Source organism: Erythrolamprus reginae, chromosome 2 (genome assembly GCF_031021105.1).
Source record: "Erythrolamprus reginae isolate rEryReg1 chromosome 2, rEryReg1.hap1, whole genome shotgun sequence".
Lineage (NCBI taxonomy): Eukaryota > Metazoa > Chordata > Lepidosauria > Squamata > Dipsadidae > Erythrolamprus > Erythrolamprus reginae.
This window is the reverse complement of record NC_091951.1, coordinates 321,406,819-321,434,420: the sequence shown is the minus strand read 5'-3', so window position 1 is coordinate 321,434,420 and position 27,602 is coordinate 321,406,819. Positions and strand designations below refer to the sequence as shown.

The following is a 27,602-nucleotide window of genomic DNA, read 5'->3' as shown; positions in this document are numbered from 1 at the left end:
GAGGAAGCTGAATTCATATCGCAATCACATGATTTACTTAACAACTGCAATGACTCGCTTAAGAGCCATGGCGTAAGAGATTGTAAGCCACAATTCACCCATCATTTTGCTTAGCAATGGAAATTCTAGCCCCTAATTGTGGCAGTAAGTCAAGGATTACTTGTAAAAGTTAAAAATAACTTCAATAACCTTTTTTTTAAAAGTTATATATAAAGGGAGCTTATAAATTCATAAAATATTATTGATCTACAGTAGGTATCAAAAAAACATGAGAAGGGGAAATATTTGATATTTTTTGTTTTTCATTTTCTTAGCATGGATGAAAAAAAGACGAAGCAATCCACCTACACTTGAGGTAAGGTGTAATATTACATACAGTATACTGTGTACTGATTGTTTCAACTGTATTTTTATTATGTCCCAGGCTGTATGTCCAGCATTTTTACTTTTTTCCACTATCATTAGTGCATCATCGGTAGGGAAATCAAGTAGAATGCTTGGCTGCATAGCTAGAGGTATAACAAGCAGGAAGAGGAAGATTGTGATCCCACTGTATAGAGCACTGGTGAGACCACATTTAGAATACTGTGTTCAGTTCTGGAGACCTCACCTACAAAAAGATATTGATAAAATTGAACTGATCCAAAGACGGGCTACAAGAATGGTGGAAGGTCTTAAGCATAAAACTTATCAGGAAAGACTTAATGAACTCAATCTGTATAATCTGGAGGACAGAAGGAAAAGGGGGACACACGATCGAAACATTTAAATATGTTAAAGGGTTAAATAAGGTTCAGGAGAGAAGTGTTTTTAATAGGAAAGTAAACACAAGAACAAGGGGGCACAATCTGAGGTTAGTTGGGGGAAAGATTAGAAGTCACGTGAGAAAATATTATTTTACTGAAAGAGTAGTAGATGCTTGGAACAAACTTCCAGCAGACGTGGTTGGTAAATCCACAGTAACTGAATTTAAACATGCTTGGGACAAACATATGCATCCTAAAATAAAATACAAGAAAAAGTATAAGGGCAGACTAGATGGACCATGAGGTCTTTTTCTGCCATCAATCTTCTATGTTTCTATCATTCCAGTGTGGCTGTTAATTGTTAACTGGCACAATAAAGATAATTCCCTGGCTTTTATACCCATCTCTGTCTCTTGAGGACCCCCCCAAAAAAGATCCTTTAGTGCTGCCTTGTTTGTTTGCTGAATTTTCCCAGGTCTTTCTTCATGACTCTTAAAGCAAGAAATGGCTGAAATAATTGTCTTTCCCCCTCCATCCTACAGCTAACGGCATTACTGCTCTTTACCAGATGCATTTGTGCCCCAAAACATGGAGAAAGGTGGTGTTTGAATATATAAGAAGTGTATTAGTGTGTGTGTATGTTGTTGCTGTTGTTCTTGAATTTACAGCATAAGTAATTTTAAAATCTGAACGGTGAACTTAGTCCGTAGAAATTACCTATCCCTTTCCCTGCCTCCTTCTCTAAGGCATGTGTAAATCTGTGTGGCAGGCCATTTGTATCTTGATATTATTATTAAGACATTTTTTTCCTAAAATGGCTGCCAGATAGATTGATTTGGTTTCTGTATTAGACAGCCTCTGACAACACCTGCTGATACAGTAAATGCTCTTTGACAGCTATTGAAGGGAGGGGTACTCGTGACCATATTTCTTGTTGACGTTGTTCTATAGCAAATCTCCCTGCCCACATCTTTCACTGAGGCAAGTGACAAATTATCTTTCCCCAGATCCCACTTTTGGGGAGATGTGGAAAGAATTTGAAATGTCAGTTATTGTATTTGACTGAGCCTTTATTCTATTGTTCCACTTACAGCCCCAACAGATTCATTCCCAAATCTTGCCACTATACTTTCCTGGGAATATCACTTCTATGAACTGACAAACAGAAATTTCTCTTCTGTTCCTATCTTTGCGTTCCTATATCTGCACCATATAATCATGCACTATGTAATAATCATTATGTAATCTGCATCATGTAATATGCTGAGCTTGTGGACTGGAAAGCCAGCAGCCCTGGTTCGAGAGCGCCATGAAACATTCTCACCCCCGCTCCTGCCTGCTTAGCAGTTGGAAAAGATGCAAATGCAAGTAGATAAATAAGTACCACTTTGGTGGGAAGGTAACTTGCTGGTCAGATGAGCACAGAAATGTCTCTGGACAGCTCAATGGTTCAGTGGCCTTGAAATTGAGGTGAGCACCTCCCTCTTGTCAGCAACGGCTAGTGGAGTAAAAATCCGTACAAACTCTTTTTCATGTACCAGGCCAGATTATCTCCGGGACCGCCTTCTGCCGCACAAATGCCAGCGACCAGTTAGGTCCCAGAGAGTGGGCCTTCTCCGGGTCCCGTCAACTAAACAATGTCGTTTGGCGGGGCCCAGGGGAAGAGCCTTCTCTGTGGTGGCCCCGGCCCTCTGGAACCAACTCCCCCCAGAGATTAGAATAGCCCCCACCCTCCTTGCCTTTCATAAGCTCCTCAAAACCCACCTCTGCCGTCAGGCATGGGGGAACTGAGATATTCTCTCCCCCTAGGCTTCTACAATTTATGCATGGTATGTCTGTATGTATGTTTGGTTTTTATAATAAGGGTTTTTTAGTTATTTTAGTATTGGGTTGGATTGTTACATGCTGTTTTTTACCACTGTTGTTAACCGTCCCGAGTCCACGGAGAGGGGCGGCATACAAATCCAATAAATAAGTAAATAAATGTAATTAGGCCAGTGTTTCTCAACCTTGGCAGTTTGAAGATGTGTGGACTTCAACTCCCAGAATTCCCCAGCCAGCAATGCTGGCTGGGGAATTCTGGGAGTTGAAGTCCACACATCTTCAAACTGCTAAGGTTGAGAAACACTGAATTAGGCTAAGAAACAACAAAATAAAACCCTATAAAAGTGGCAAAAGGTTTTAAATGGAAAAGGATGGTGCCAAAATAAATTAGAATCTCCCTCTTAATGGATGAGTTCTGGATCCATTACAGCCGTACTTCCCAAATCTGGCAATTTTCAAATTGCTTCATCATCAACGTATTTTAAAATACTTGGCTGTATGAAATTACATTTTCTTACTAGCAAGCTGTAGTGCAGTGGTTCTCAACCTGGAGGTCGGGATCCCTTTAGGGGCCGAACAAGCGTTTCACAGGGGTCATCTAAGACCATGGGAAAAGACGGATTTTCCATGGTGTTGGGAACTAAATTCTGGTGTTAGGAACATATTTTTACAATCCAACCAATCAGGCATTTACAGTGGGGGTGTCCCTCTGACCTTCCTGCCAATCAGCTTAAAGCTCTGTTGGGGGAATTGGCGCTAGGCTTATGGCTGGGGGTCACCACAACATGAGGAACTGTATTAAGGGGTCGCAGCATTAGAAGGGTTGAGAACCACTGCTGTAGTGGCTTTCACATTGCATTGCATTGATTGATTGATTGATTGATTGGATTTGTATGCCACCCCTCTCCGGAGACTCGGGGCGGCTAACAGCAATAATAAAACAGCATATAATAATAATCCAATACTAAAAACAGTTAAAAACCCATTATTATAAAAACCAAACATACATACAGACATACCATACATAAAATTGTAAAGGCCTAGGGGGAAAGAGTATCTCAATTCCCCCATGCCTGGTGGCAGAGGTGGGTTTTAAGCAGCTTATGAAAGGCAAGGAGGGTGGGGGCAATTCTAATCTCTGGGGGGAATTGGTTCCAGAGGGCCGGGGCCGCCACAGAGAAGGCTCTTCCCCTGGGTCCCGCCAAGCGACATTGGTTAGTTGACGGGACCCGGAGAAGACCCACTCCGTGGGACCTAACTGGTCGCTGGGATTCATGCAGCAGAAGGCTGTCCCTTAACAGTGACTGCTGTATACACTCAACTCATCAGATGCTTCTGAAGATGACTGGAAACTACAGTTGGTATAAATTTTTGGCGAAGATTACGATACTTGCCCAAGAGAATTTTACAACTACACTTTGAGCCCTGTATTACTTTCTATCAGGTTTCCTGGTCTATAAAGTGCTATACAGTTTGATGCTAAGGTATCTGCTGGATTGCCTTCACCTAATAGAAATAGCCTTTCTGGTAGGTTCTTAGAGGCTTCTGGTTATTTTGTATGTACTTTTGCAAGGAAAGGAAAAATAGAGAGGTGGTTTCTTGGTTGCTCCACTGGGAAAAAGGGATAGCTTTTCCATACAATTAAAACTCAAGCCATCTCTGTTAATGTTTCAGAAGTTCCTTGAAATGCTACTTTCCTGTAATCCTCTGATGACTACTTGATTGTTTACATGTTTGAATTTTAAATGTAACTGTTTTATTTATTTATCTTGCACTTTGGTTGTGATATTTTTTTTCTTACTACTATTATTGTTATTCTACTCTTGCTACAATTTTGATTTTAAGTGGTGTTTACTGTGGATGTTTTCATTGGCTGTGTTTTTTTTATTGGATTGCTGTAAAATGGGATGAGTCTGTTGATTTAGCAGAGAAGTTAGAATGAAAGAACAAATGAAAGAATGATGAACGTTCATACGTTATGCTAAGCCAAAAATAAGCAAGCAGACAAGATGAGTGAATATAGCTTAGTGTGATTGTGACACTTGGTTAGTTGAATTGAAGAAAACACTGGTGGTGACATTTGGAGACTTTTTTCCAATACTTTCTCTCTCCTGATACCTGCCACATTAAAAATAACAATGCTATTAAATTCAGAAAAGCCAAAGGGAAACCCCCCAAAAGAATTAAAAGAAAGAAGGGAAAATTGTAAGAGAAATAAAAGTTTGTACAACCAGCAGTAATTCTCTTTCAGTACGATTTTAAAAAATCACATCAGATGTGTTCAATTTTAATTTTCTTCTGTATTTTAGCATAAAATGCCTTCCTCCACCATGGACTCTTTAGATTTATTGGTCTTCTATTTCCAGTATATCCTCTCCCTGTAAGCAATGGCTATAGGAGCTAGGATGTAGGAAGAATTGCCCAACACATTGAGAGGGTTGTCAGATTAGGGCTGGCTGTTAGAAAACATATTTTCATGAGCTATTAACTTTAGGACTACATATACCGTACCTTTTTTTCTTTTGGATCTGTTTTTTTTTTCCAAACAAGGTTCAGAAACAATTGATCAAATGGGCTCCATCTAATGCTAATAATAAACTATTGGAAAAGGCAGATTTTGAAACAGCTTCCATCCTGCGAGGTTGTCTTTACCACCTTAAAACAACACACACACCCCTAAAAATGCCAAATCCAGCTTAAACATCTGGCAGCTTAAAAATGCCAAATCCAGCTTAAACATCTGGCAGCTTAAAAATGCCAAATCCAGCTTAAACATCTACCGTGTTTCCCCAAAAATAAGACCCTGACTTATATTTTTTTGAACCCTGAAATAAGCTTGGCCTTATTGACATGCACTCAAAAGCCCGATTGGGCTTATTATCAGGGGATGTCTTATTTTGGGGAAAACAGGGTATCAAACATCATAATACTGTACTTCCCTGGAATGCCAAGAATTCATGTTATATATGTAAATCACTAATGGCTTCAGGTTTTATTTAGAGTTGAGAAATGGATAGAGGCAAAATGTTTTGCATCCAATGTATTTTTTCCATGTCTTTATTCCTCTCTTTCCATGCATCTTGAGCCTTAAACTCTGTTTAAACAAAAGTCTGCTGGACTGCTACATTCAGTTAGATTCTCTGTTTCTCATTGGAATATTGTAAGTTGGGTGAGTTAAAGATTACTGATCTTAATAGAGTAAAAATACTTTGTTGATTTTTCCCAAAAATGTTTTTTTATGAAAATATTCTGAGGAGATAGGTTTTAATATGAAGTTGAATTAATTAGCTGTGCTTCTTAGAGGTCTAAAAATGGTTAAAAGTAAAAAGTATGATAAATAACTACTTTTCATTTCTAATGTGCTATGTGTTTGCTATGCAGTAATAAAAACTAAGTGGCTTTTGAATTGCACAGTTGGATACAAGGTGAAATGTTAAAGAGAAGAAACTTTTCGTGACAGCTCCTGTCTTCTTTCAAACTATTTCGAGCATTTCCATAATTATTTGTTGTGACAGCCTTCTTGTCAAGGAAGGAAAATGTACTTCACTGAGTAGTAATAAGCATAAAGTTTCAATTATTATCTCCCCACCATCATCCCTAGAAGAGAATAATTAAATTGAAAATTACATTATGTTTAGTTATCATATTGTACGCTCATCTTCCTTATTTGATTGTAAGAATATTATTTATTTCAGGAATAGCACAAGAGAAACTAACTCCAATCGTGATGATTCATTTTCATTGAATTCTAAGTTCCTATCATTCAACTGCAGGCTGGTTTAAGAATTATATTTTCAGTGACACTTTGCCTGCATACTTTATTTATGCTTGCCTGTTAATATATTCTGTTTCTTAAGTGTAGGCTGCAACATTTTTTATAGATTAATTGACTAGATTAGTCAATTAAAAGCTTTTTATTAATTTCTCTATAATTAAAACAGCAGGAGAATTTTTTTACTTCCAGTGAATCACCTATGAGAATGGCATACGCATGAAGAAATTGTGCCTTTGTAAGATGGTGCCCAGAGCATATAACTTATGTTTCTTATTAAAAATGAAAAGTTTATTATCTTTCTGAACTGCTTAAAATGATACAAATATTACACTAAATTACACTTTGTTTAGCTATTTAGAAACATAGAAACATAGAAGACTGACGGCAGAAAAAGACCTCATGGTCCATCTAGTCTGCCCTTATACTATTTCCTGTATTTTATCTTACAATGGATATATGTTTATCCCAGGCATGTTTAAATTCAGTTACTGTGGATTTACCAACCACGTCTGCTGGAAGTTTGTTCCAAGGATCTACTACTCTTTCAGTAAAATAATATTTTCTCACGTTGCCTTTGATCTTTCCCCCAACTAACTTCAGATTGTGTCCCCTTGTTCTTGTGTTCACTTTCCTATTAAAAACACTTCCCTCCTGAACCTTATTTAACCCTTTAACATATTTAAATGTTTCAATCATGTCCCCCCTTTTCCTTCTGTCCTCCAGACTATACAGATTGAGTTCATTAAGTCTTTCCTGATACGTTTTATGCTTAAGACCTTCCACCATTCTTGTAGCCCGTCTTTGGACCCGTTCAATTTTGTCAATATCTTTTTGTAGGTGAGGTCTCCAGAACTGATCACAGTACTCCAAATGTGGTTATTTGTTTATTAAATAACAATTGACTGAGTTTCTACATGTTAAGCAATGAGCTGCCAATAGTATTGTAATCTAATATAAGGCTATACAGTGATCTCTCGATTAGCGCGGGGGTTACGTTCCAAGACCTCCCGCGCTAATCGATTTCCGCGTTATAGTGGTGCGGAAGTAAAAAACACCATCTACGCATGCGCGCCATTTTTTTCATGGCCGCACATGCGCAGATGGTGGAGTTTGCGGGTGGGCGGCGGGGAAGACCAAGGGAAGGTTCCTTCAGCCGCCCAACAGCTGATCTGCTCCGCAGCGCGGAAGCAGCGAGGAGCCGAAGATGGGGTAAAGGCAAAGGGGAAACCCCATCTTCGGCTCCTCGCTGCTGCCGCGCTGCGGAGCGGATCAGGTGTTGGGCGGCTGAAGGAACCTTCCCTTGGTCTTCCCGCCGCCCAGGCAAAGGGGAAACCCCAAGGCCGCTTGCCGCTTGCTGCTTGCCGTATTGCAGCTTGGAGCCTTGCTTCGCCTCCTTCGCTGCAATACGGCAAGCGGCAAGCGATCTTGGGGTTTCCCCTTTGCCTGGGCGGCGCTGGGGCCATGCGGAGCCGCTCATCTAGGGGGGCGTGGACCGGCAAGGTGCCCTCCGCTCTCTCTCTTTCTCTCCCTGTTACCGGTGTGGTATAAGAGAGAGAAAGAAAGAGAAAGGAGGGCGACTTGCCAGTCCACGCCCCCCTGGATGAGCGGCCCCGCATGGCCCCAGCGCCGGACTCCGCCGTTGCCTCCGCCCTTGTTCGGCTCTGCAGCTGAGAGGCCACGTCCACCCCCTCCTCGGTGTCCCCGGCACCCAGCGTCCCCACGCCGCCTCCACCTCCCGGTAATGCGCCCGACCTCTGCCTCTCTGTTTCTCTCTCATATACCACGCCGGCAACAGGGAGAGAAAGAGAGAGAGAACTAGCGCGGACTTATTTTTTAATTAATATTTTTTGAAAAACCGCGTTGCAGCATTTCGCGCTAATCGAGACCGTGCTAATCGAGGGATCACTGTATCATTTTTTCCCCCTGGTACAAATAAGCTATGCTTAGTGCCTTTTAACTTTGAAATTAATTTGGATGAGTCAGTTTGCCTCTTAAGACCTTTTGCCTGGTATTGGACATGGTGGCAATGTTTGCTGGCAAGTGCTTTTTTGTGGGGGCATATTAAAATGTCTTTCTAATGTTTTATCACTTAAGAAAATATACAAGCAAGACACAAGCAAGCCAAATCCTTTTTTAAAAGAAATTGTTGATCAGTTGCTTTGGGGAGGCTTAAAATATGATGGGAAGGCAGTAACATTGTTAGCAATCACCATACAGAGGCATATGGCTTTTGATATTAAGTGTAATATGTACCTGATTAGAAGCAAATAATCCTATCTCGCATGAATTTTTCATACAGTATCATTCTTTAAAACTGGCTAAGTTGGTCACTAACCTCCACTGTACTCAAAATGCTCAATGTGAAGAATTACTTCATCCATCTTGAGTCTTCAGTGCTTTATCCCTTGCTTGTAAAGATAACAATAAAAAACCCTATTCATATAGCCAGTGGGGCACATAATTCGGTATGTCTTTAGCATTTTCCACCATCATCAACTACCTGATTATTTGATCAAAATGGTCCAGATAATTGTGATTTTTCTTGTAAATGCCTTATTTGGATCAACCCTTTCCACCTCTATAATACCCATTTTTAGAATAACAATGATCATATCATATATGATCATATTCAGGTTCTTACTATAGCTCATCAGTATGCATCTGTCATCTTTTTCCTTGACTTGCTTTATTTCATGCTTCCTTACTTTGAACCATATTGACTTGCTTAATGTCAAAAATATCGTTCAGTGTGTTTTGCAAGATAATTATTCTGTACATATTATTGCAATAGTCCAAACTCCTTTTTTATGGCCTTATAACCCCTATCTGGGATAGAATCAGGGTGACCAGATAATGCAGAGTATTTACTGGTCGGATGCCCTTCCTGACACCCTTCCTGGAGTTCGCAAGTGCAAGTTAACAATATTTTTGAGAGAAGGCAGTGACTGGCAAATCGCCCCCATACTGCTTCCAAGTATGATATATAGATTTGGTTCTATACTGTGATTATGCTCTGTATCTCGGACACAGCAAATTAGGCAGTGAAGGGCTGCAAAAAAAATTTTTACTACCACACTGTGGGCATGGCTTGTTTTGTGGGTGTGGTTTGCCAGCCATGTGACCAGGTGGGAGTGGCTCGGCGATCATGGGACCGGGGGTGGCTTAAAAGTCATGTGACTGGCCAACTTGACGTCACTCATGTCAAGGGTTTCGGCCTGGCTTCTCTTCGCTTCAAACAGATACAATTTCCCTATCTATTTACTATTACTGAACATCCAAAATATACTATTTAATTCTATGTATATATGCCGTATGTGTACATACATATTACACACAGGTACACAAAAATATACATTATCTACTATATAAACTACAGTATATGTGTATGTACACATAAACATGCACGCACAGCTCTTCTAAAATTATACACATTGAATCTCATTTATTGTGATAGGAAAAGCATACCCAGAGCCCAAAAGGGGGAAAAAAGGGGGGGGGATCAAAATTTTTCTACCTGTTCTCCGTACCTGACTGTATCCATTGGAGCCCAACACTGAAATTGTGGTTCAGCCTGAGTCAGATCAAAGACCAGCTGCATCTCTGCTGGCTCCATGCCCGGGGGAGGCTGAGAGCGGAGAGGAGAGTTCTTTGCAGTCAGACAAGGGAGACTACAGTCAGGAAAGTGACGAGGAAGAAAGGCCTGGGAGCCCTGGGGAGGGGCTCTCTCAAGCAAGTAGCTTGGATTCTCTGGAGTCTCTGGAGTCATTGGATGACGAAGCACAAGCTATCATTAGTAGGCGACAGAGACGCATAGATCAAAGGAGGAATCAATTGAATAAATATTATCAGCGTTGAATGAGGAACACCAGGGGGTTGGGTGTGGTCCCCATTAGCAGGGAAGGGTTTATAAGGCAGGCAAACTCTTTCGGCAGCGTGGAGTGTTATCAAAGTGGAGTTGCTGTTATCTGCCTTTTCTCTCAGCGTTTTTGTTCCTGGCTCATGGCCAAGCAGTCTTGAAGACCCGTGGGAGGTTGGTGTATGTTAGCCACAGCCTCGTTTGGCATTGAGGATCCTGTGTTTATGTATGAACAATTGCCTTCGTGTATCTATTTGGAGTTCCAGTGCTTTCCTGACTTGTAAGGACATTTTCTGTTGGCTTCTTTTCTCTTTACCATTATAAAACTGTGTTTGGATTCAACCGGTGTGTCTGGCCTATCTTTTTGGGTTGGTCATAGCTTCCGGAGTGACCCAGACAGAACAGAAATTAGGTAAGATTATTTGCTAGGAGAACAGCGGCCATTACACGCTAATTTTTCCAATAATCCACCTTGCAGCATTTTCCATCCTTCCCATGAAAAGGAATAGAAAATAATTATATAAACTGTGCAGATGAAATGCAATAGAATCTGCTGCCCCTCAATAATATCTGGTCAATGTCACCTTACCCCTGGAAGCCAAATGTGAGGGAGAAGGAGCCTTTGTTAAATTTATACGCACTCCTTGTGGGTTTGACCTTTGAATGCTAGAAAAATTAGAAAGTTAATTGAAGTCAGTTGAATTGTTTTCAGCTAGCATTAGAGACCCAGTAGGTTTATTACATTGTGATTACAGAGATTCATTATTGTCCAATCTCAGTTTCATTTTGATATGGGAATTTGGCTTCCTTTTGAGCTTGCATTTGGCAAATAGTCCTTTGATTATATACGGATAATGAATTATATCTTGTTGCATGGCTTTGTAAAATTATTTGATACTTATGCTCTGTATTCTTTTTCCATTATTTTCTTTTAAAAGAAATTTATGGTTATAAATTTAAATGACGGGCAGTCAATATTTTAAGTCCTTGTTTTGGAAAAGTATTGCAGCATATCGGTACATTATTTATACTGCTACATAGATTCTGCATAGTGCATATATTAGAATAATGTAACTTGAAGACGCAGACTATAGCAGTGATGGTGAACCTAGGTATTCCCATGTTACACCAACACTCCGTAGTCTGCATTGGTTGCCGATCGATTTCCGGTCACAATTCAAAGTGTTGGTTATGACCTATAAAGCCCTTCATGGCATCAGACCAGAATATCTCCAGGACCGCCTTCTGCCGCACGAATCCCAGCAACCGGTTAGGTCCCACAGAGTTGGCCTTCTCTGGGTCCTTCGACTAAACAATGTTGTTTGGTGGGACCCAGGAAAAGAGCCTTCTCTGTGGCGGCCCCGACCCTCTGGAACCAGCTCCCCCCGGAGATTAGAACTGCCCCCACCCTCCTTGCCTTTTGTAAAGTTCTTAAGAACCATCTCTGCCGTCAGGCATGGGGGAACTGAGACACCTCCTCCGGGCCTATACAGTTTATACATGGTATGCTTGTGTGTATGTTTGCTTTTAATAATGGGGTTTTTAATGTTTTTTAAATTATTAGATTTGTTCTTATATTGTTTTTGTTATTGTTGTGACCCGCCCCTAGTCTACGGAGAGGGGCGGCATACAAATCTAATAAATAATAATAATAAAATAATAATAATATTGGCTGGCACATGAGCCATACCCTAGCTTAGCTCCAACGTGCATGTGTGTGCTGGACAGCTGATTTTTGGCTTGAACAGAGGCCCTGGGAGGGCATTTTTGGCTTCCAGAGAACCTCCGAGGGGGGGCTTTGGAGCCTACTGGGGCCCCCAGAAATTGGGAAACAGGCCATTATCCGACCTCCAGAGGACCTCTAGGGGGTGGGGGAAGCTGTTTTCACCCTCCCCAGTCATTAAATAATGGGTGTGGGCACGCACACATGCGCGACAGCATGCACACACGCTCTTTTGGCACCCGAGGGAAAAAAAGGTTCGCCATTGCTGGACTATAGGATACCTTGCTGATTTTGTTAAGTTGGGGACCTACTTAGGAATCTTTAGGTCACCTTGAATGTACCTTGAATGCTCTCGTGCAAGAATAACGACCAAGAAAAAGACATGTGTTGTATGCCTCTAAGAGAAATTCTGATGATCGACAGCCACCAGCACTCAGAGTTTGATATAATCTTGGACACACGTTTAAAACAAAAAGCAAAGGAATGTAAATTAGCCATGGCAAAATTCTGACAACTGTATTAGGACGAAGTCAATTCAGGAGTACAAATGAGTGCACTTTTGGGTGCTCAAGAAAGGGTGAAGTTCACAACCAAAAGGCTGGGGGAGGAGATGTTGAAGTCTATATTCAAAGTCATATGAGGTAACTCCTCATTCTGAAGCATGCATTTTAAGCAGTTGGTTGAATAACGTCTAGTAGACTGCTTCTCACATGGTGCTAGCTATAAACCATGGCTCATAAAGAGAAGAAGCAGCCAGTGATTGGGTCTGTATACTGTGCTAACCTAAAAATAAATATAATATAGCGAGTTTTCGGAGAACGGCGGCATTTATTTATTTAATTTATTTATTAGATTTGTATGCCGCCCCTCTCCGGAGACTCGGAGTGGCTCACAACAGGAATATAAAATACAATTAAAAACAAAAGTTAAAAACCCTTGATTAAAAACACTCATAGAACCCAAACAAACCATACATAAAATGAAGCGGCCGAGGGGAATCAATTTTCCCATGCCTGGCGACAAAGGTGGGCTTTTAGAAGTTTGCGAAAGGCAAGGAGGGTGGGGGCAGTCCTATTCTCCGGAGGGGAGTTGATTCCAGAGGGTTGGGGCCGCCACAGAGAAGGCTCTTTCCCTGGGGCCTGCCAGACGGCATTGTTTTGTCGATGGGACCCAGAGAAGGCCAACTCTGTGGGACCTAATCGGTCGCTGGGATTCGTGCGGCAGAAGGCGGTCCCTAAGGTATTCTGGTCCGATGGTATTCTGGCATACAAATCTAATAAATAATAATAATTTGTGAATCCAGCCATAGATTTAGACGGAAAGGTGCCGAAACTGAAATCAAGCTTGAGCATAGGTTGAGATCAAGGGTGGGTATCTTCTGGTTCACCCAAACCGGTAGTGACTCATTGGTGATGTCATGATAACATCGTCAAACTGGATCAGTCGAACTGTGGCTGCTGTCATCTCTATTTTTAATTTTTTTTTATGTTTTCTTCTGAGCATGCGCAGAAGTAGTTTCCGGCACTGCTCATATGCCACCATTTTGGTTTTGGCATTTTGGTTTTGGGTGTTGGATTTTTGGGGAGTTTTTTGTATGTCCATGAGGCACGACTACGTGGTGCAGGAGCAAGTGAACTAGTAGCAAGGTGAGCTGCAACCCACCCCCGGTTGAAACATAGAAACATAGAAGTCTGACGGCAGAAAAAGACCTCATGGTCCATCTAGTCTGCCCGTATACTATTTTCTGTATTTTATCTTAGGATGGATATATGTTTATCCCAGGCATGTTTAAATCCAGTTACTGTGGATTTACCTACCACGTCTGCTGGAAGTTTGTTCCAAGGATCTACTACTCTTTCAGTAAAATAATATTTTCTCACGTTGCTTTTGATCTTTCCCCCAACTAACTTCAGATTGTGTCCCCTTGTTGTTGTGTTCACTTTCCTGTTAAAAACACTTCCCTCCTGGACCTTATTTAACCCTTTAATATATTTAAATGTTTCGATCATGTCCCCCCTTTTCCTTCTGTCCTCCAGACAGAAGGAAATGAGATGTTTTCCAAGCCATAGTTAAGACAACTGGGATTGTTGGGTTGATGAAACAAGCAAATTTTAAATATCTCTGAAAAATAGAAAATGTAGTTCCTTCATGGTTTCACTGAAATGTTTTTAAATCCTCTAGATTGCGATGTTTATTTGTGATTGATTGATTGATTGGATATTTGCATGCCACTCCTCTCAGAGGACTGGGGGCGGCTCACATGTCGAAAAACAATATACAGTATACATAACTAAAAAATTCAATTAATTTAAAAAACACTAAGAGTTAAAATCATTCATTACCATTCACACATCAAAACATACTACATTTGTCAGCCAGGAGGCTAGGGTTTAATTAAAAACTCTATGGACTTTTTGTCTAAAAGAGAATAAATTGTGATTTATGGTTTTAATGATTAGGATGGAGCATGAAGAGAAAAAGAGTTACGATATAACTTGAGGGAGGTCAGTTTAAAATTGTAGTTGCTGTTGTAGAGAAGATCAGAAGCCACTTCCTTATATCACTTTCTTTTCTATTTTTCTGTTGCTTTCTTTTTGCATCTTAAGTTTTCCTTTATTCTTTTGACCCTACAATATTTTAGGTTGTCCCTTCCTAATGTTTAAAATCTTCCATTAAACATTTATGTGTATAGTAGTTTATTCTTGTTTGATATTTACTGATAGAAGGGTTTCAATCCACGATTAGCTCATCAATTTGCTGCAAATTTGCCACATTCTTCTAAAGGGATCTCCAGCAATTCAAGGTAGGGGCGTGCCTGGAAAAAATGAAGTAGCATCCTATACTCCAATGAGTTGAATCTGGATGCAGTTGGATGAATCTGGATGGAGCTGCCTTTCCTGGCCTCTTCAAATGCTACTTGCTGCTTGCTGAATGAGCCAAGCTCTTCTGTTGGGAAAAGTGAAAGCAACACAACCTACCCACTCAAAGCAAAGTGTGTCTCCTTAGCATTCATTGTTCCTTTCAGTCAGTTCAATATGTTAACTTCTTTTTCTTTCCAGGAATGTATCCAGAATGAGAAATACAGAAGTGAAATGAAAGCTAAGGTTGAAGATTTGGATGAAAAAAGCAGACTCCTTCAGGTCAAAGAGGGTCTTGAGGTAGGACCCCTTCAAACAAAGTTTACAGGACATGCCGCTGCTTCCAGCTACAAAAAGCCCGAACGCTCAGAAGACCCTGTCAGCACAGCAAATACATTTCAGCCTGGGGCCTGGATTCCTCCTGAAAGTAAAAAATAACCATCACCCCCTTCTCCCCACCCCCCATGCAAAGCATCAGGAAATAGGCAACATGAGCAATATGAATGAATATACTGTTTTTAAAAATTCCAGGTTATACTTAAAAGCTTAGCAACTTTTTCAAAATGCTTAGATTCTTGTGGAAATGTTTAATTGCTTTTTATAAAATGTCCCATCTCTTAATTCTTTTGCCCCTTAAATCATTTGATAATGTTCTCGGTGAAATTATGCTTCAATAAAATTTAGTGCTGCTGTAATCATTACAGATGGTGTACTATATGACTGTATATATATTCTAGCTGTTAATTAATGTTAAGAGTGTGTGTATGGCATATCCAATGTATGCTACGCCTGCAGATATTTTCTTTAAACCTGTCAAACTATTATAATTTCTCACGTTCAAAACTGCTTAATGAAATGTAGTCATTCATACGAGTTTGCAGCTTCTCCTAACGTATTAAAATATGATTTGTTTATGGAAGTGGACCCAAAATGTTGCTTGTGAAGAGCTATATTTGCTACTTTTGTCTAATAAGGTTTTGACAAGGTTCTAAATGTCACTAAACACAAATAATTATTTAGGACAGAGCACGCTGCAGTTAAAAATTTCCCATTATAAATAAATGTCAGGACTTGTGCAAGTTAACAAAGCTAATTTAAACGTTGTTTATTTAAAGTAGGTATGTAATGTTCCATAGCTTAACAAATCAATAACAATGTGCAATCATGAGCATATGTAAATGTCCTATACATTTTGTTTAAAATGCATATTTGTGCTTAGCGTCCTTTGCGTCAGGAGATGCAGTCACTAGTAGATGAATGATTAGCTTCCTATCCTACATAATCCCTAACTTTATTTTTAGATCAGTAAGCCAATATTAAGTAATCAAATTTCACCAAACCAATGTTATAGGTGAGATACCTCTTTTATGGTATAAGTTAACTGGATGTAAAGAAATAGGCTTCGAAAAGTTACAGGACTTTCAAAGATGATTCTAAGAAGCCTTGGTTTTTGAAGAGTTGAAACAGCAAGGCTTGACTAAAGATATATAAAAGGAATTTCAGGGCGCTAATTATTTGCCCTGTCAGGCATGAATTGTTGCTTTCAAAGTCAAGTTATTGACTTAATGGGGAGCCATAATTTAGAATGAGAAGTCTCTATAGCAATTTTGTGAAAACAGCCAAAGGGGCTTGCTACAGGGAGAATGCTTGTCATTTGGTCTGAGCTGGACAAGAGCCCCTAAAATCTGCCTTCAATTTGCTAATAAACATGTTTAGAGCATTTGTAACCATTGATTCTGGTTGTTACGAGACTTAGTGGTTGCCTACATTTATCTAGAAACATTCACTATTGCTTTGTCCTCAAGTGTGTAGCCACCAAGGATATAATGCAACACAAATGAGAAACTATTACCCAACAGCTATGCACAAACTATTCCAGTAATCATATTTTATGTTTTCCCCCACTTTATACATAAGGTTGCTATCATTTACATTTAACAAGGAGAAGCTTTTGAATGATAATTTAAGATATCTTGGATTATATAATTGAGACAATCTGTTTCTCACAAACCATAATGAAAATACTACTTTTCAGTATGAAATTGGGATTCTTAAGACAATGTAGGAACATTTTACAATACAACATAATTATATGCAAATTATTAAACAATTATTTTTCATGGTATAAAATCATAAGACAGATTTTAATGAAAATAATAATTCATATCTATATAGTTATTACACATGTATTATAAAGTTACATTTTGCTCTTATCCCAGATTAGAAAAAAAATTAGGAGAGTTCTTAGAAAAGCAATTAAATTCATGACCACAAATGTTTAATAGCACAAATTAAGGATACATTATTCCAGGGAAAAAAATCTGTCATGTCTCATTTCTGTAAGGATACATCAAAAAAGGTACACATACAGTAACAGTGCATTGCCAGCAAAATTTGGCCCAGTGAAATTGAAGTCTTAGTCCTTCTTTGTTCGTTTAGCTTTTGTAATGTTTTCTTGGCGTTTTTGTTTCTTTTTTTGTTCCCGTTCCTTAGCTTCGATCATTTTTGCCAGTTTCCATGATAGCACCGCACTTGCCAAGAAGAGAGGTGTTAGCGCAAGGATCACTGTTGTAAGAAATCCATATGGATCTTTTGCAGCCCATTCCACAATATACTCAGCCCAAGATTTGATATTTTCAAGCATCCTTCTTGCTACCTAATGAGGGAAGATCCTAAAAAAAAAAAAAAAAAGTAATACTATTATTTCACAGATACTGAATAATACAGAAATTCAGAATAACAGCATTGAAAGGGGCTTGGGCGAAATCTTCTAGCCCGACCCCCTGCTCAGGCAGGAAACCCTATACCAGTGATGGCAAACCTTTTTTGGCTCGAGTGCCAAAAGGGTGCGTGCACGAGTGATAGCATGCACATGTGTGCCCAAACTTATAATGCAATGCCTTCCCCTCCATACATGTGCACACCCATGCTGCCCGCTCCATGTATGCGCATAGGCCTCAATGAAGCCTCCGGACTCCCAGTAGACCCCATTTTTTCGGTCCCCCTGAAGGCTTAGGAGGCTTTAATGGCTGAAAAGGAAGCCCAAAATCAGCTGGCCAGTGTGTGCATGATCCAGAGAAAGGATGGAGACAGAGAGGGGAAGAGAGATACAGAAGGAGGGGGGAGATACAGAGAGGGGGAGACACAGAGAAGGGGAGAGAGATATGGGAGGAGAGGTATAGATAAGGAGAGGGGAGAAGAACCAGAGAGAGGGGAAGAGATATACAGAGAGAGGGGAAGAGAGGGAGAAGGAGCGAGAGAGATACACATAGGGCAAATGGGAGAGAGATAGAGAGAGTGGGAGACACAGAAAAGGAGAGAAAGCTACAGAGAGAGGGGTGGGAGAGAGAGAGAGGCATAGATACACAGAGAGGGGGAAGAAACAAAAAGACACAGAGATACAAAGATGGGGAGAGGGAGAGAAAGATATCCGGGGGGGGGGGGGAGATAGAGAAGGGAAGGGGAAGAGAGCCATAAAGAGATACAGAAAGGGGGAATACTGTATAGGGAGAGAGGGGGGAGAGAGAGACATAGAGAGGAAAGAGGGGGGGAGGGAGGGAAAAGGAGTTTATGGTTCCCAGTTCTCTATTTTAATGATTGGCTGGGTAGGCGTGGCAAGGGGGTCATGTAACTGGGTGGGAGTAAGTTATGTCAAGTTGGCCACGACCACGCAGAGTTGTTTCTCCGTGGGAAACGGGGTGCAAAGGGCTCTTTGACTGTTGAAGTTTGCCTACCCCTGCCCTATACCATTTCAGACAATGGCTTTCCAATCTCTTCTTAAAATCCTCCAGTGTTGGAGCACCCACAATTCTGGAGGCAAATCATTCCGATTGTCCTAACTGTTGGGAAATTTTTCCTTAGTTCTAGGTTGGTCTATTCCTTACTTCTTTTCTGCTTCAGGTGCTTTTGAGAATAAGTTAAGTCCCTCTTCTCTGTGGCAACTCCTTAGATATAGGAACACTGCTGTCACGTCACCTTTAGTTCTTCGTTTCATTCAAGACAAGGTATACCCCTACTTTAGTATGTGAAATATAAATTTAATTTTAAATTTAGGCTACAATGGCATTTCTGAACCACTGCAGGGATATGCTGTGAATTGATCAACCAATATTATTGTTTATTATTATTTATTAGATTTGTATGCCGCCCCTCTCCATAGACTCGGGGCGGCTACATGTTTTACCAAGGTAGGAAATAATAGATCAGTGGGAATCCAAAGCTTCCCTGATACTTTTCCAAATCAGTTTCTAATTTTTGCTAACCCTGCAAACTGGCTTGATTTCACTTGGACAGAATATCCTCATTTGGAGGAGGAAACAGGTATAAGAAAATAATCCCTTCCCTCCGTTTTGCAGGTCCCCAGTAGATCTTTGGCCCTGCCAGTGGTCCTAATGTCACAGCAATGCAAATCAGTAGATTCAGCTTGTATGGAGCCTTGAAGGAGCACTTTGTTTCCGTTGAGTCTTCAAACCACCACATTAGTGGGACTCGGCATTCTACCTGTAGGCACTTCTGGGCAAAAGGAAGTTCCACTAAAGCAAAATGATCAGGAATAATGTTGAGTGCCACTTTATTACAGCAATTGCCTTTTGAGTCAAGGCAGCTCTGCAAAGCAGCACTACTTTGCACTACATTAAGGAACATGCTGATTCCAATTGGTGAGGAAAAACTACTTCAATACAAACTTTAACAAAAACTTCACATTGCAATAAAAAACAGAATCTCCTGCAAAACAAAGACTGTTAACAATACAGATATACAAAAAAAAACCCCACCAGTTTTTTAAAAAACCCTTTGTTGGCCAAAACCCAACCATTTTTTAAAAATGGTCTTAAAGAGGATGGAACCACATCATAAACTGGCATTGAGATGACATTTCACCACCATTTTCTTTTCATCTTAGGTCAGAAAGACATCCCTAAATCAGGTACCTCTTCATAGTCAATAGCATGACTATTAAATCATTTTCAAGTCCTTTTAGGTGTAAATGAGCAGGCAGAGCCAGGGACAGAATTCAGATTGGTCACTCTTAATTCTGCCCCTTGCTCTGCCTGCTCATTTACATTTAAGAGTGACCAATCTGGACTCATTCCTTGCCATAAGAGATCTAAGTCCCCCGTCCCCCCGAAATTCCATTAACTCTTATCTAGTGCCAATTCTGTATTGACTGTTAGTTGATTAGATTTTTACATATAGACTAGAGCAATAAATCTTCTAAACTGCAACTTAATGTATGGTCCTGATCCTTTGCACCTGAAACTACTAGGATAACAAGAATCCTGTATACTGTTTTAATAATTTTATTAAATTTTAATCATTAGAAATATGTTTGAAATTTTTCCAGGAACATAAAAGATGTCACAACTTACCCAACAGGTCAAGAAACTCCAGTGTAGCAACACGGCAACTCTGGATATTGTTGTAATAAAAAACTAAAAGAAAAAACATTGAGAAATGTAAAGCAGCTTGTAGAAGTTGTGCAGTAATACAAAACATTTCAAATTGTGGCATTAAATGATGCTGCATATTGTACTGGTAGTGCTCTACCAGGGGTGGTTTCCTCCCGGTTCGGACTAGATTGCCTAAACTGTTAGCAACCTGCTGGTGACATGAAGATGGCATCACAGATCCAGTTCTGTCTGTGCCGGTCCATGCAAACCACCATCTCTTTATTGGGGGGAGGAGGGGTAGCGATTTTTTTCAATTTGGATGATTTCTCCTCATCCTCCGCTTTGTAAAAATCCCTCCTGCCCTCCCCCGGGTTACTACCGACCTTTATTTCTTTGCCTGAAGCACAGCTGAGCAGCTCCTCAGCTGTGTTTGGGGCTGGAAACACCTTCTGAGCATGCATGGAAGTTAACTTGTACGAGGGGACGCATGCGAAACATCGTGCTACGAACTGGTGGCGAAGGTAAGTGGAACCCAACTATGTCATCGACATATTACCACAACTGAGAACAAAATTTCCATTGCTGAGCAAGACAGTTAAGATTTAGTTATTTATTTATTTGTTTGTTTACAACACATAAAAACAGTAAATTACAATAGCATTAATCCAATTAAATTTAAATAGCTATCTAAAATCCCAAATATTAAAATCAATCACACCCATTCGTACAACGATCATACAAACATTCGTTGGCCAGGGACCAAGATCTAATCCGCCCAAACCTGATGACATAAATGACTCTTAAGAATCTTACGAAAAGTGAGGAGGGTGGGGGGACGTATGAATCTCCAGGGGGAGCTGATTCCAGAGGGCCCGGCCCTCAAAGAGAAGGGTCTCCCTGTAGACCCCGCCAAACAACATTGTCTAGTTGATGGGATCTGAATAAGACTGACTCTGTGGGACCAAACCGGTCACTGGGGTTCATGTGGCAGTAGGTGGTCCCGCTAGAAATCTGGTCCGATGCCATATAGGGCTTTATAAGTCATAACCAACACTTTGAATTGAGTCCGGAAACCAATTGACAAGCAATGCAGAGTTTTGCCCCATTTTGCAACCTTTCTTGCCACAGTTAAGCAAATCACTGCAGTTGTTAATAACACAGTTGTTAAGTGAATGTGGCCTCTCCTTTAACTTTGCTTCTCAGAAGGTCTCAAAAGATGACCACAGGATCCCAGGGCACTGCAATCGTCATAAATATGAGTCAGTTGTCAAGCATCTGAATTTTGATTATGTGGCAATAGAGATGCTACAACAATTGTTAGGTATGAAAAATAGTTTCATAAGTCACTTTTTTCCAGTGCCGTTGTGATTTTGAATGGTCACTAAATGAACTGTTGTAAATCAAGGACTACCTCTATATCAAAATATCAAAGGTTCAGTTGCTGCTAAGTTTCAGACAAATTCTAAATATTTGAAGTACTACTTAAAAATGTGGAACTGATTAGTAGAGTAATTTGCTAAACTGTTCACAAAAATGGCAAATTCCCTAAATGTCCCATCTATTAAAACTTAAGGAAATTGAAAAGAAAAAAATAGATCCAGTGAAACAGGAAAACAAACATTTTATCTTCAGGCAACTTTGCATATTTTCTTAATAAAATGAAAATTTAGCACAAAAGGACTAATTTTCTCTTCACACTTTTTTGAGGAAAACATTTAAAAGCAATTCTAAATAGATGTTTGCATAAGCAAGTCTGCATCAAGGCAGTGAATTGAACCATATACAGTGATCCCCCGGGTATTGCGATCCCGATCATTGCGAAACGGCTATATGGCGATTTTTCAACCCGGAAGTAAAAACACCATCTGCGCATGCGCGCCCTTTTTTCTATGGCCAGGCATGCGTAGATGGCGCCGGGCAGATCAGCTGCTGGGCGGCTTCCCTGGGTCTTCCCCCTCTTGCTGGCGGGAGGGCGAGCGGCGGGCATCAGCGAGGAGTTTGCGTGGGCGGCAGGGAAACCCCAGCGCCGCTTCCCAGCTGAGTCCTGAAGCCAAACGCGGAAGTTCGCTTCAGGACTCAGCTGGGAAGCGGCGCGAGCGAACGGCGTGGGCGGGCGAATGGCGGGCGAGCAGCAGCGAGGAGTTTGCGTGGGCGGTGGGGAAACCCCAGCGCCGCTTCCCAGCTGAGTCCCGAAGCCAAACGCGGAAGTTCGCCTTTGCCTTCTGGCTTCAGGACTCAGCTGGGAAGCGGCGCGAGCGAACGGCGTGGGCGGGCGAAGGGCGGGCGAGCGGCGGGCGCGCCGGCAGGCAGGCGGCGGACAAGCGGCGGGCGGACAAGACAAGCGGCGGGCGCGGCAGCAGCGAGGAGTTTGCGTGGGCGGCGGGGAAACCCCAATCTTCGGCTCCTCGCTGCTGCGGCGGAAGTAAAAACACCATCTGCGCATGCGCAGATGGTGTTTTTACTTCCGCAGCGCTACTTCGCGAAAAACCGATCATTGCGAGGGGTCCTGGAACGGAACCCTCGCAATAATCGGGGGACCACTGTATTAAGAGTTGGTTATGATACATCAATCTGCATGCAAAATGATTTTTGAAATTCTCATTTCTATCTCAATCATGTTACCTTAATAAAAATACAGCTTCTGCATTATTACATCTGAGACATCATCTGAAAAGGTCTTTGACATATCTATGCTGAAAACTGGAATTATAAGCAAACCTAATAATTTCCAATTTTTAAAGATGGAAACAGCCTATTAAAATTCTTTCTCATCTTCCAAAATGCACTTTGTATTAAAGCTTATATATAAGCTATTTTTATTTTAAACCTAGTACCTGTTCCCATATTTGGGAGAAAAAAATACCCGCTACTTCATTTCTGTTCACTCACAAAAGTAGCAATAATAGTTAATATCAAAATTCTCAGGTCCATGCTCTAATTCTGTTGAATTTATTCTCCAGAACTAATAGGAGTAGCCACTAAAAATACCCCCATTTTACAGCCATCACTGTTTTCTTTACAAATTGTAGTTACTCTTATTGCTCTGTTAGAAGCAAGCAAGCCAGAACTTATTGTAGGGTATGGAAATTAGTCTGAGGCCACTTAACTAAGTGATCACAATTACCGAAAAGCGGTGGCATACTTGCCTGTCATTCTGAGATGGTAAATCCTTAAAGTCTATATGTCAATCTTGAAAATTTACCAGTTTTAAAAGGACCCTTGAATCCTCTAAAAATTCGGCCTTCCAAGTCCTGCCTACATTGTTCTCAATCACTGTGCCCACTGTAATCCTTGTCCATCAAAAAATTGTGTGTGGACTTGGATACTCAAGTAGAAAAGTTTCTAATTCATTGCAGAGTTAATATATTTACAACTACTGACTATATTCTAAAGAACAATGATGCTATAACTGCTCAAAGAAAGAATCTAAAGAGCATCATTTAAATGAGCAAAAACTCAAATAGCAAGGCCTGGCATTAGAATATGTAAATATCACTCCCAAAGTAAAGATCAGGATTTAGATGTATATATTCATTCTAATAAATGATAGGGTCTTTGGCTTGAGTAGGGGGTCTGACTAGAAGACCCCCAAGGTCCCTCCCAATTCTATTATTCTGTTCTGTTAAATGGTCTACATTTTTATATGTGGACTTCTACTCTTTGAACAATGACAGAAATCCCTCCAGAAAATCATGAGATTATATTTTTATACTGCCCTACCTGTAATCTGTCACACAAGCCTGTTTAGTGTAGTGGTTAAAGCATCAATCTAGAAACCAGGGGTTGTGAGTTCTATTCCTGCTGTAAGTACAACCATCTATGGAGATTCCCAGTCATTCAGGTCATGGTTTGTCCCAAAGGTGCTTTTTCAAGAGGCAACTGGACTTTCTTCTTCAAAGAAAAAAAACAGAAATTCCAGTTGTGTTTTGAAAAAGCTTCTTTGGGACTTAGATACAAAACCAACTCTGTGATTCTTGGGCTAATGATCTCAGCTCTAGGAACGCAGCAATAAAAAAACAGTAGGGATAGCGCAGGCAATCTCCAAGAATCAAGAGAAACTTGAAGGCACCCTTTTCCAAAAGGGCTACCAATCAACACTGTACCAGTGATTGCGAACCTTTTTTTGCTTGGGTGCCAAACAGCTGTGTGTTTGGCACACAGACACCCCCTGTGCATCGGTGCACAATCCCCACCCATGCTGCCTCCCCCTACACATGCACACAGGCCTCATTGAAGCCTCTGGACTTCTGGTAGGCCCTATTGGGGCATTTTTCCACCTCCCCAGGCTTCAGGAAAGCCTCAGAGCCTGTAGATGGCAAAAAAACGGGCTGAACAGGCTACCGGAAGTTCGTTGGGTCCGTTTTCACCATCCATAGGCCCCAGAGGCTTTCATGAAGTCTGGAGAGTGCAAAAATGGCCTCTCCCTGCCCCTTGGAAGGCCGAAAATCAACTGGCCAGCTGGAGCTGACATAGGGCAACGCCTCACATACCCTCAGATATGGCTCTGCATGCCACCATGGATTACAGCAGGAATTATTTCTAAGAAAACAATTCATAGCATTAGGTTGGAGTTGAAAGTTTACAACATTTCAAAACATTGCCTAGATTGAACAAAGTTGCCTTAGCCTCCCTATATCTAGTACAGTGGTTCTCAACCTGGGGATCGGGACCCCTTTGGGGGGGTCGAACAAGCGTTTCTCAGGAGTCACCTAAGACCATCGGAAAAGACAGATTTTCCCATAGTGTTAAGAACTAAAGCTTCTATTCTGGCACCTTGGAACATATTTTTATCATTCGACCAATCAGGCATTTACATACCTTCCTGCCAATCAGCTTAAAGCTCTGTTGGGAGAATTGGCGCTAGACTTATGATTGGGGGGTCACCCACAACATGAGTAACTGTATTAAGGGGTTGCGGCATTAGAAAGGTTGAGAACTACTGATCTAATGCCTATTGAACGACATGAACAACCATCCTTCCCTGCTTTCAATTCTGAAATTGGGTCTGTTGGGCCATGGAAAGGTTGGTTCTGGGAAAGCATTCCCGGACTCAATTGATATTCTTGGAATGTAGAGAAGGATTTGTAAGCAGTGACATGAACGCAACCCGTAATATCTTTGTATACTTTTGGGTAGATGCACATTTTTTCTGGAGAGCAGGCTGGCTCACTCTACTGGCCTTCTGGAAAGCCTTAAAGACCTGGCTGTGCCATTGAGCAAACGTTACATCTTTTAGATCCGGCCACAAAAGATATGAATGTTTTTTAAGAAAGAGGTTTTAATTGTTCCTTTTAACTGTTTTTTAGATGTCTTTGTTGTAAGCCACCCAGAGTCCTTCGGGAGTTGGGCGGCATATAAATAAAATAAAATAAATAAATTTTAATATGGGCCTGTGTGCTCGCAGAAAAAAAAAGTTATTTTAAATTTAAGATTGTGAGTCCTAACACAACGCCTGAGGAAGCCTACCATCCCTGGGGTAATGTTTCCCTCTTATTAGTACCCATATGGGTCATTCTTGTTAAGTGGACCAGGTGTCCACTTGACTTATTTTTGCAGCCATATTTGAAAAGAAACCACAAAAACAACATATATGATAGAAAAAAACATGCTCTTTCTAATGAAACAAAAATGAAGATGATTGAAGGTGAGAAAACAGATGTTTCATCTTCAATCATCTTCATTAGAAAAGGTACGTTGTTTTCTATCATATATGTTTTTGTGATGGTTTCTTTTTAAAGAAGGCTTCAATTTCACCTGGTCCACTTGACAAAGAACGACCTGTATATCAACAGTGTTATATGTATACTGTACTACCAATATCTACGTATACTACCAATAGGTACTTGACAAAAATACAAATAAAGGAGGCAAGTGACAAAACCTGTATTTTATATCCATTCAGGCGAAGAGCACACCTTAACACTCCTGTCTTCCCCACAACCACACACACACAAGTTGGGCGGGGCTGAGGAAGAATGTGACCCAGAGTGTGGAGCGGCCCGGGAATTTCCCGGGCGTTTGCCCCACGGACTTCGGCTCCGTGCTGCGCCTTGAGGACGCGGAGGACTTCACCTGTTGAATTTCCACAGAGGAGCGAGATGCACCACAAAACATTTAGCAACCCTAACTAACATGCGCGGGACGTTCGCCTGAGACTCTTTTAAGAAGCCCAGCGGCCGTCGTCCCACCCACCCCTCCGCCCTCGGAACGGAAAGCCGGGGAAAGGCTTCGGTTCACCGGGAACCGCCCAGGCGAGGAGAGAGAGCAGCGAGCAAAGGTGGGGCGCGGGTGCATATGGCGCGCGCACGACGGCGAAGACAGCCCCCCCCCCCCGGCTCGGCCCGACATAGCGCGCGCGGCCACCTTCCCTCCCCACCGATGAGGGACGCCTGACCCCCGCCGCCCTCCCCCCCTCCCCAGATTTTGTCTCGAGGGTTCGCTCACCCGCCAACCGGAAGGAGGAAGTAAAAGTAAGCCCAACTTCCGACTGGAGCCCGCCTTCCCCGGTATTCCCGAGCGGACGTCGAGAGGAATTACGTCATTCCCTTCCGGATAGGAAACCCCGCCTCTCTGCCTTTTAGGGAACGGGACTTTCTTTGAACGAACGTATAGAGAGACAGTTTTTTGGAAGATACGTCTGTATATCTCTCTGCCTTTTAGGGAACGGGACAGTTTCTTTGAACGAACGTATAGACAGTTTTTTGGAAGATACGTCTGTATATAAACAGACGACCTGTATATAAACAGTGTTATATGTATACTACCAATATCTACGTATACTACCAATAAGTACTTGACAAAAATACAAAATACAAACAGATACGTCTGTTTATATACAGACGTATCTTCCAAAAAACTGTCCTGTGGGTGGGTGGGTGGGTAGGTAGATTAGATAGATAGATAGATAGATAGATAGATAGATAGATAGATAGATAGATAGATAGATAGATAGATAGATAGATAGATAGATAGATAGATAGATAGATATGGCAGGTAGGTAAGTAGATACGGTAGATAGGAAGAAGGAGAGGGGGAAAAAAGAAATCATTAGAATTCATGGTAATACTATCATTGTGGAAAATAATAGAGAATTTTTTAGGGAGGGGTTGATTTGCTGGGAAACCTTCCAGAAGCTGCGGTGGCTGGAGAATTTTGGAAGTTGGAAGTTGCTGAGGTTGAGAAACGGACCGTCTCTTGGGTTCATGTGAATTTTTGCAGCCACAGTTGTGGCAAATTGAAACTTGAGCGGCAACGCAGCCCAGTAAATATTTCTTCCACCCTTGACTAACAAAGGCAGCTCTTCAGACAAAGTGCTCCATAGCTGTCATGATCCACTTTTTATAAATCCCCAAGTCGTGCCACGTTGAACTCCCTTACTTGGCAGTTTCCCCTTTTGGGACAAAAAAGGGAAAAGACAGCCTGAACCACCC

The 27,602-nt window shown here is 41.3% G+C and overlaps 2 protein-coding genes across 3 annotated transcripts in view; one reads left to right on the top strand and one right to left on the bottom strand.

The window, feature by feature from the left end:
* NDUFAF2 (NADH:ubiquinone oxidoreductase complex assembly factor 2) overlaps window positions 1-16,514 on the top strand; it is a 50,273-nt gene extending 33,759 nt beyond the window's left edge. The window contains exons 3-4 of the mRNA XM_070743303.1: window positions 315-355; window positions 14,984-16,514. Coding sequence (XP_070599404.1) covers window positions 315-355; window positions 14,984-15,220 — 278 coding nt within the window. The 3' untranslated portion in view covers window positions 15,221-16,514. The remainder of the gene's footprint in view (window positions 1-314; window positions 356-14,983) is intronic.
* Window positions 15,873-26,721, bottom strand: SMIM15 (small integral membrane protein 15). 2 transcript variants are annotated; one of them, XR_011558357.1, is made up of 3 exons: window positions 26,088-26,268; window positions 20,152-20,214; window positions 15,873-17,454 (listed from the first exon to the last, which is right to left on the bottom strand). XR_011558357.1 is itself a non-coding variant. In XM_070743305.1 (3 exons), exon 3 carries the CDS (start codon window positions 17,424-17,426, stop codon window positions 17,199-17,201), a length of 228 nt encoding a protein of 75 aa, XP_070599406.1. In that variant the 5' UTR covers window positions 17,427-17,454; window positions 20,152-20,214; window positions 26,617-26,721; the 3' UTR covers window positions 15,873-17,198. The 2 variants fall into 2 exon arrangements, 1 of the variants encoding a protein (XP_070599406.1); XM_070743305.1 differs by lacking the exon at window positions 26,088-26,268 and adding an exon at window positions 26,617-26,721.
* Between the last annotated feature and the right edge of the window lie 881 nt (window positions 26,722-27,602).

Excerpts from the sequence above, each read along its gene's own strand:
- SMIM15 (XM_070743305.1), bottom strand. The coding sequence starts at position 17,426 with ATGCTTGAAAATATCAAATCTTGGGCTGAGTATATTGTGGAATGGGCT.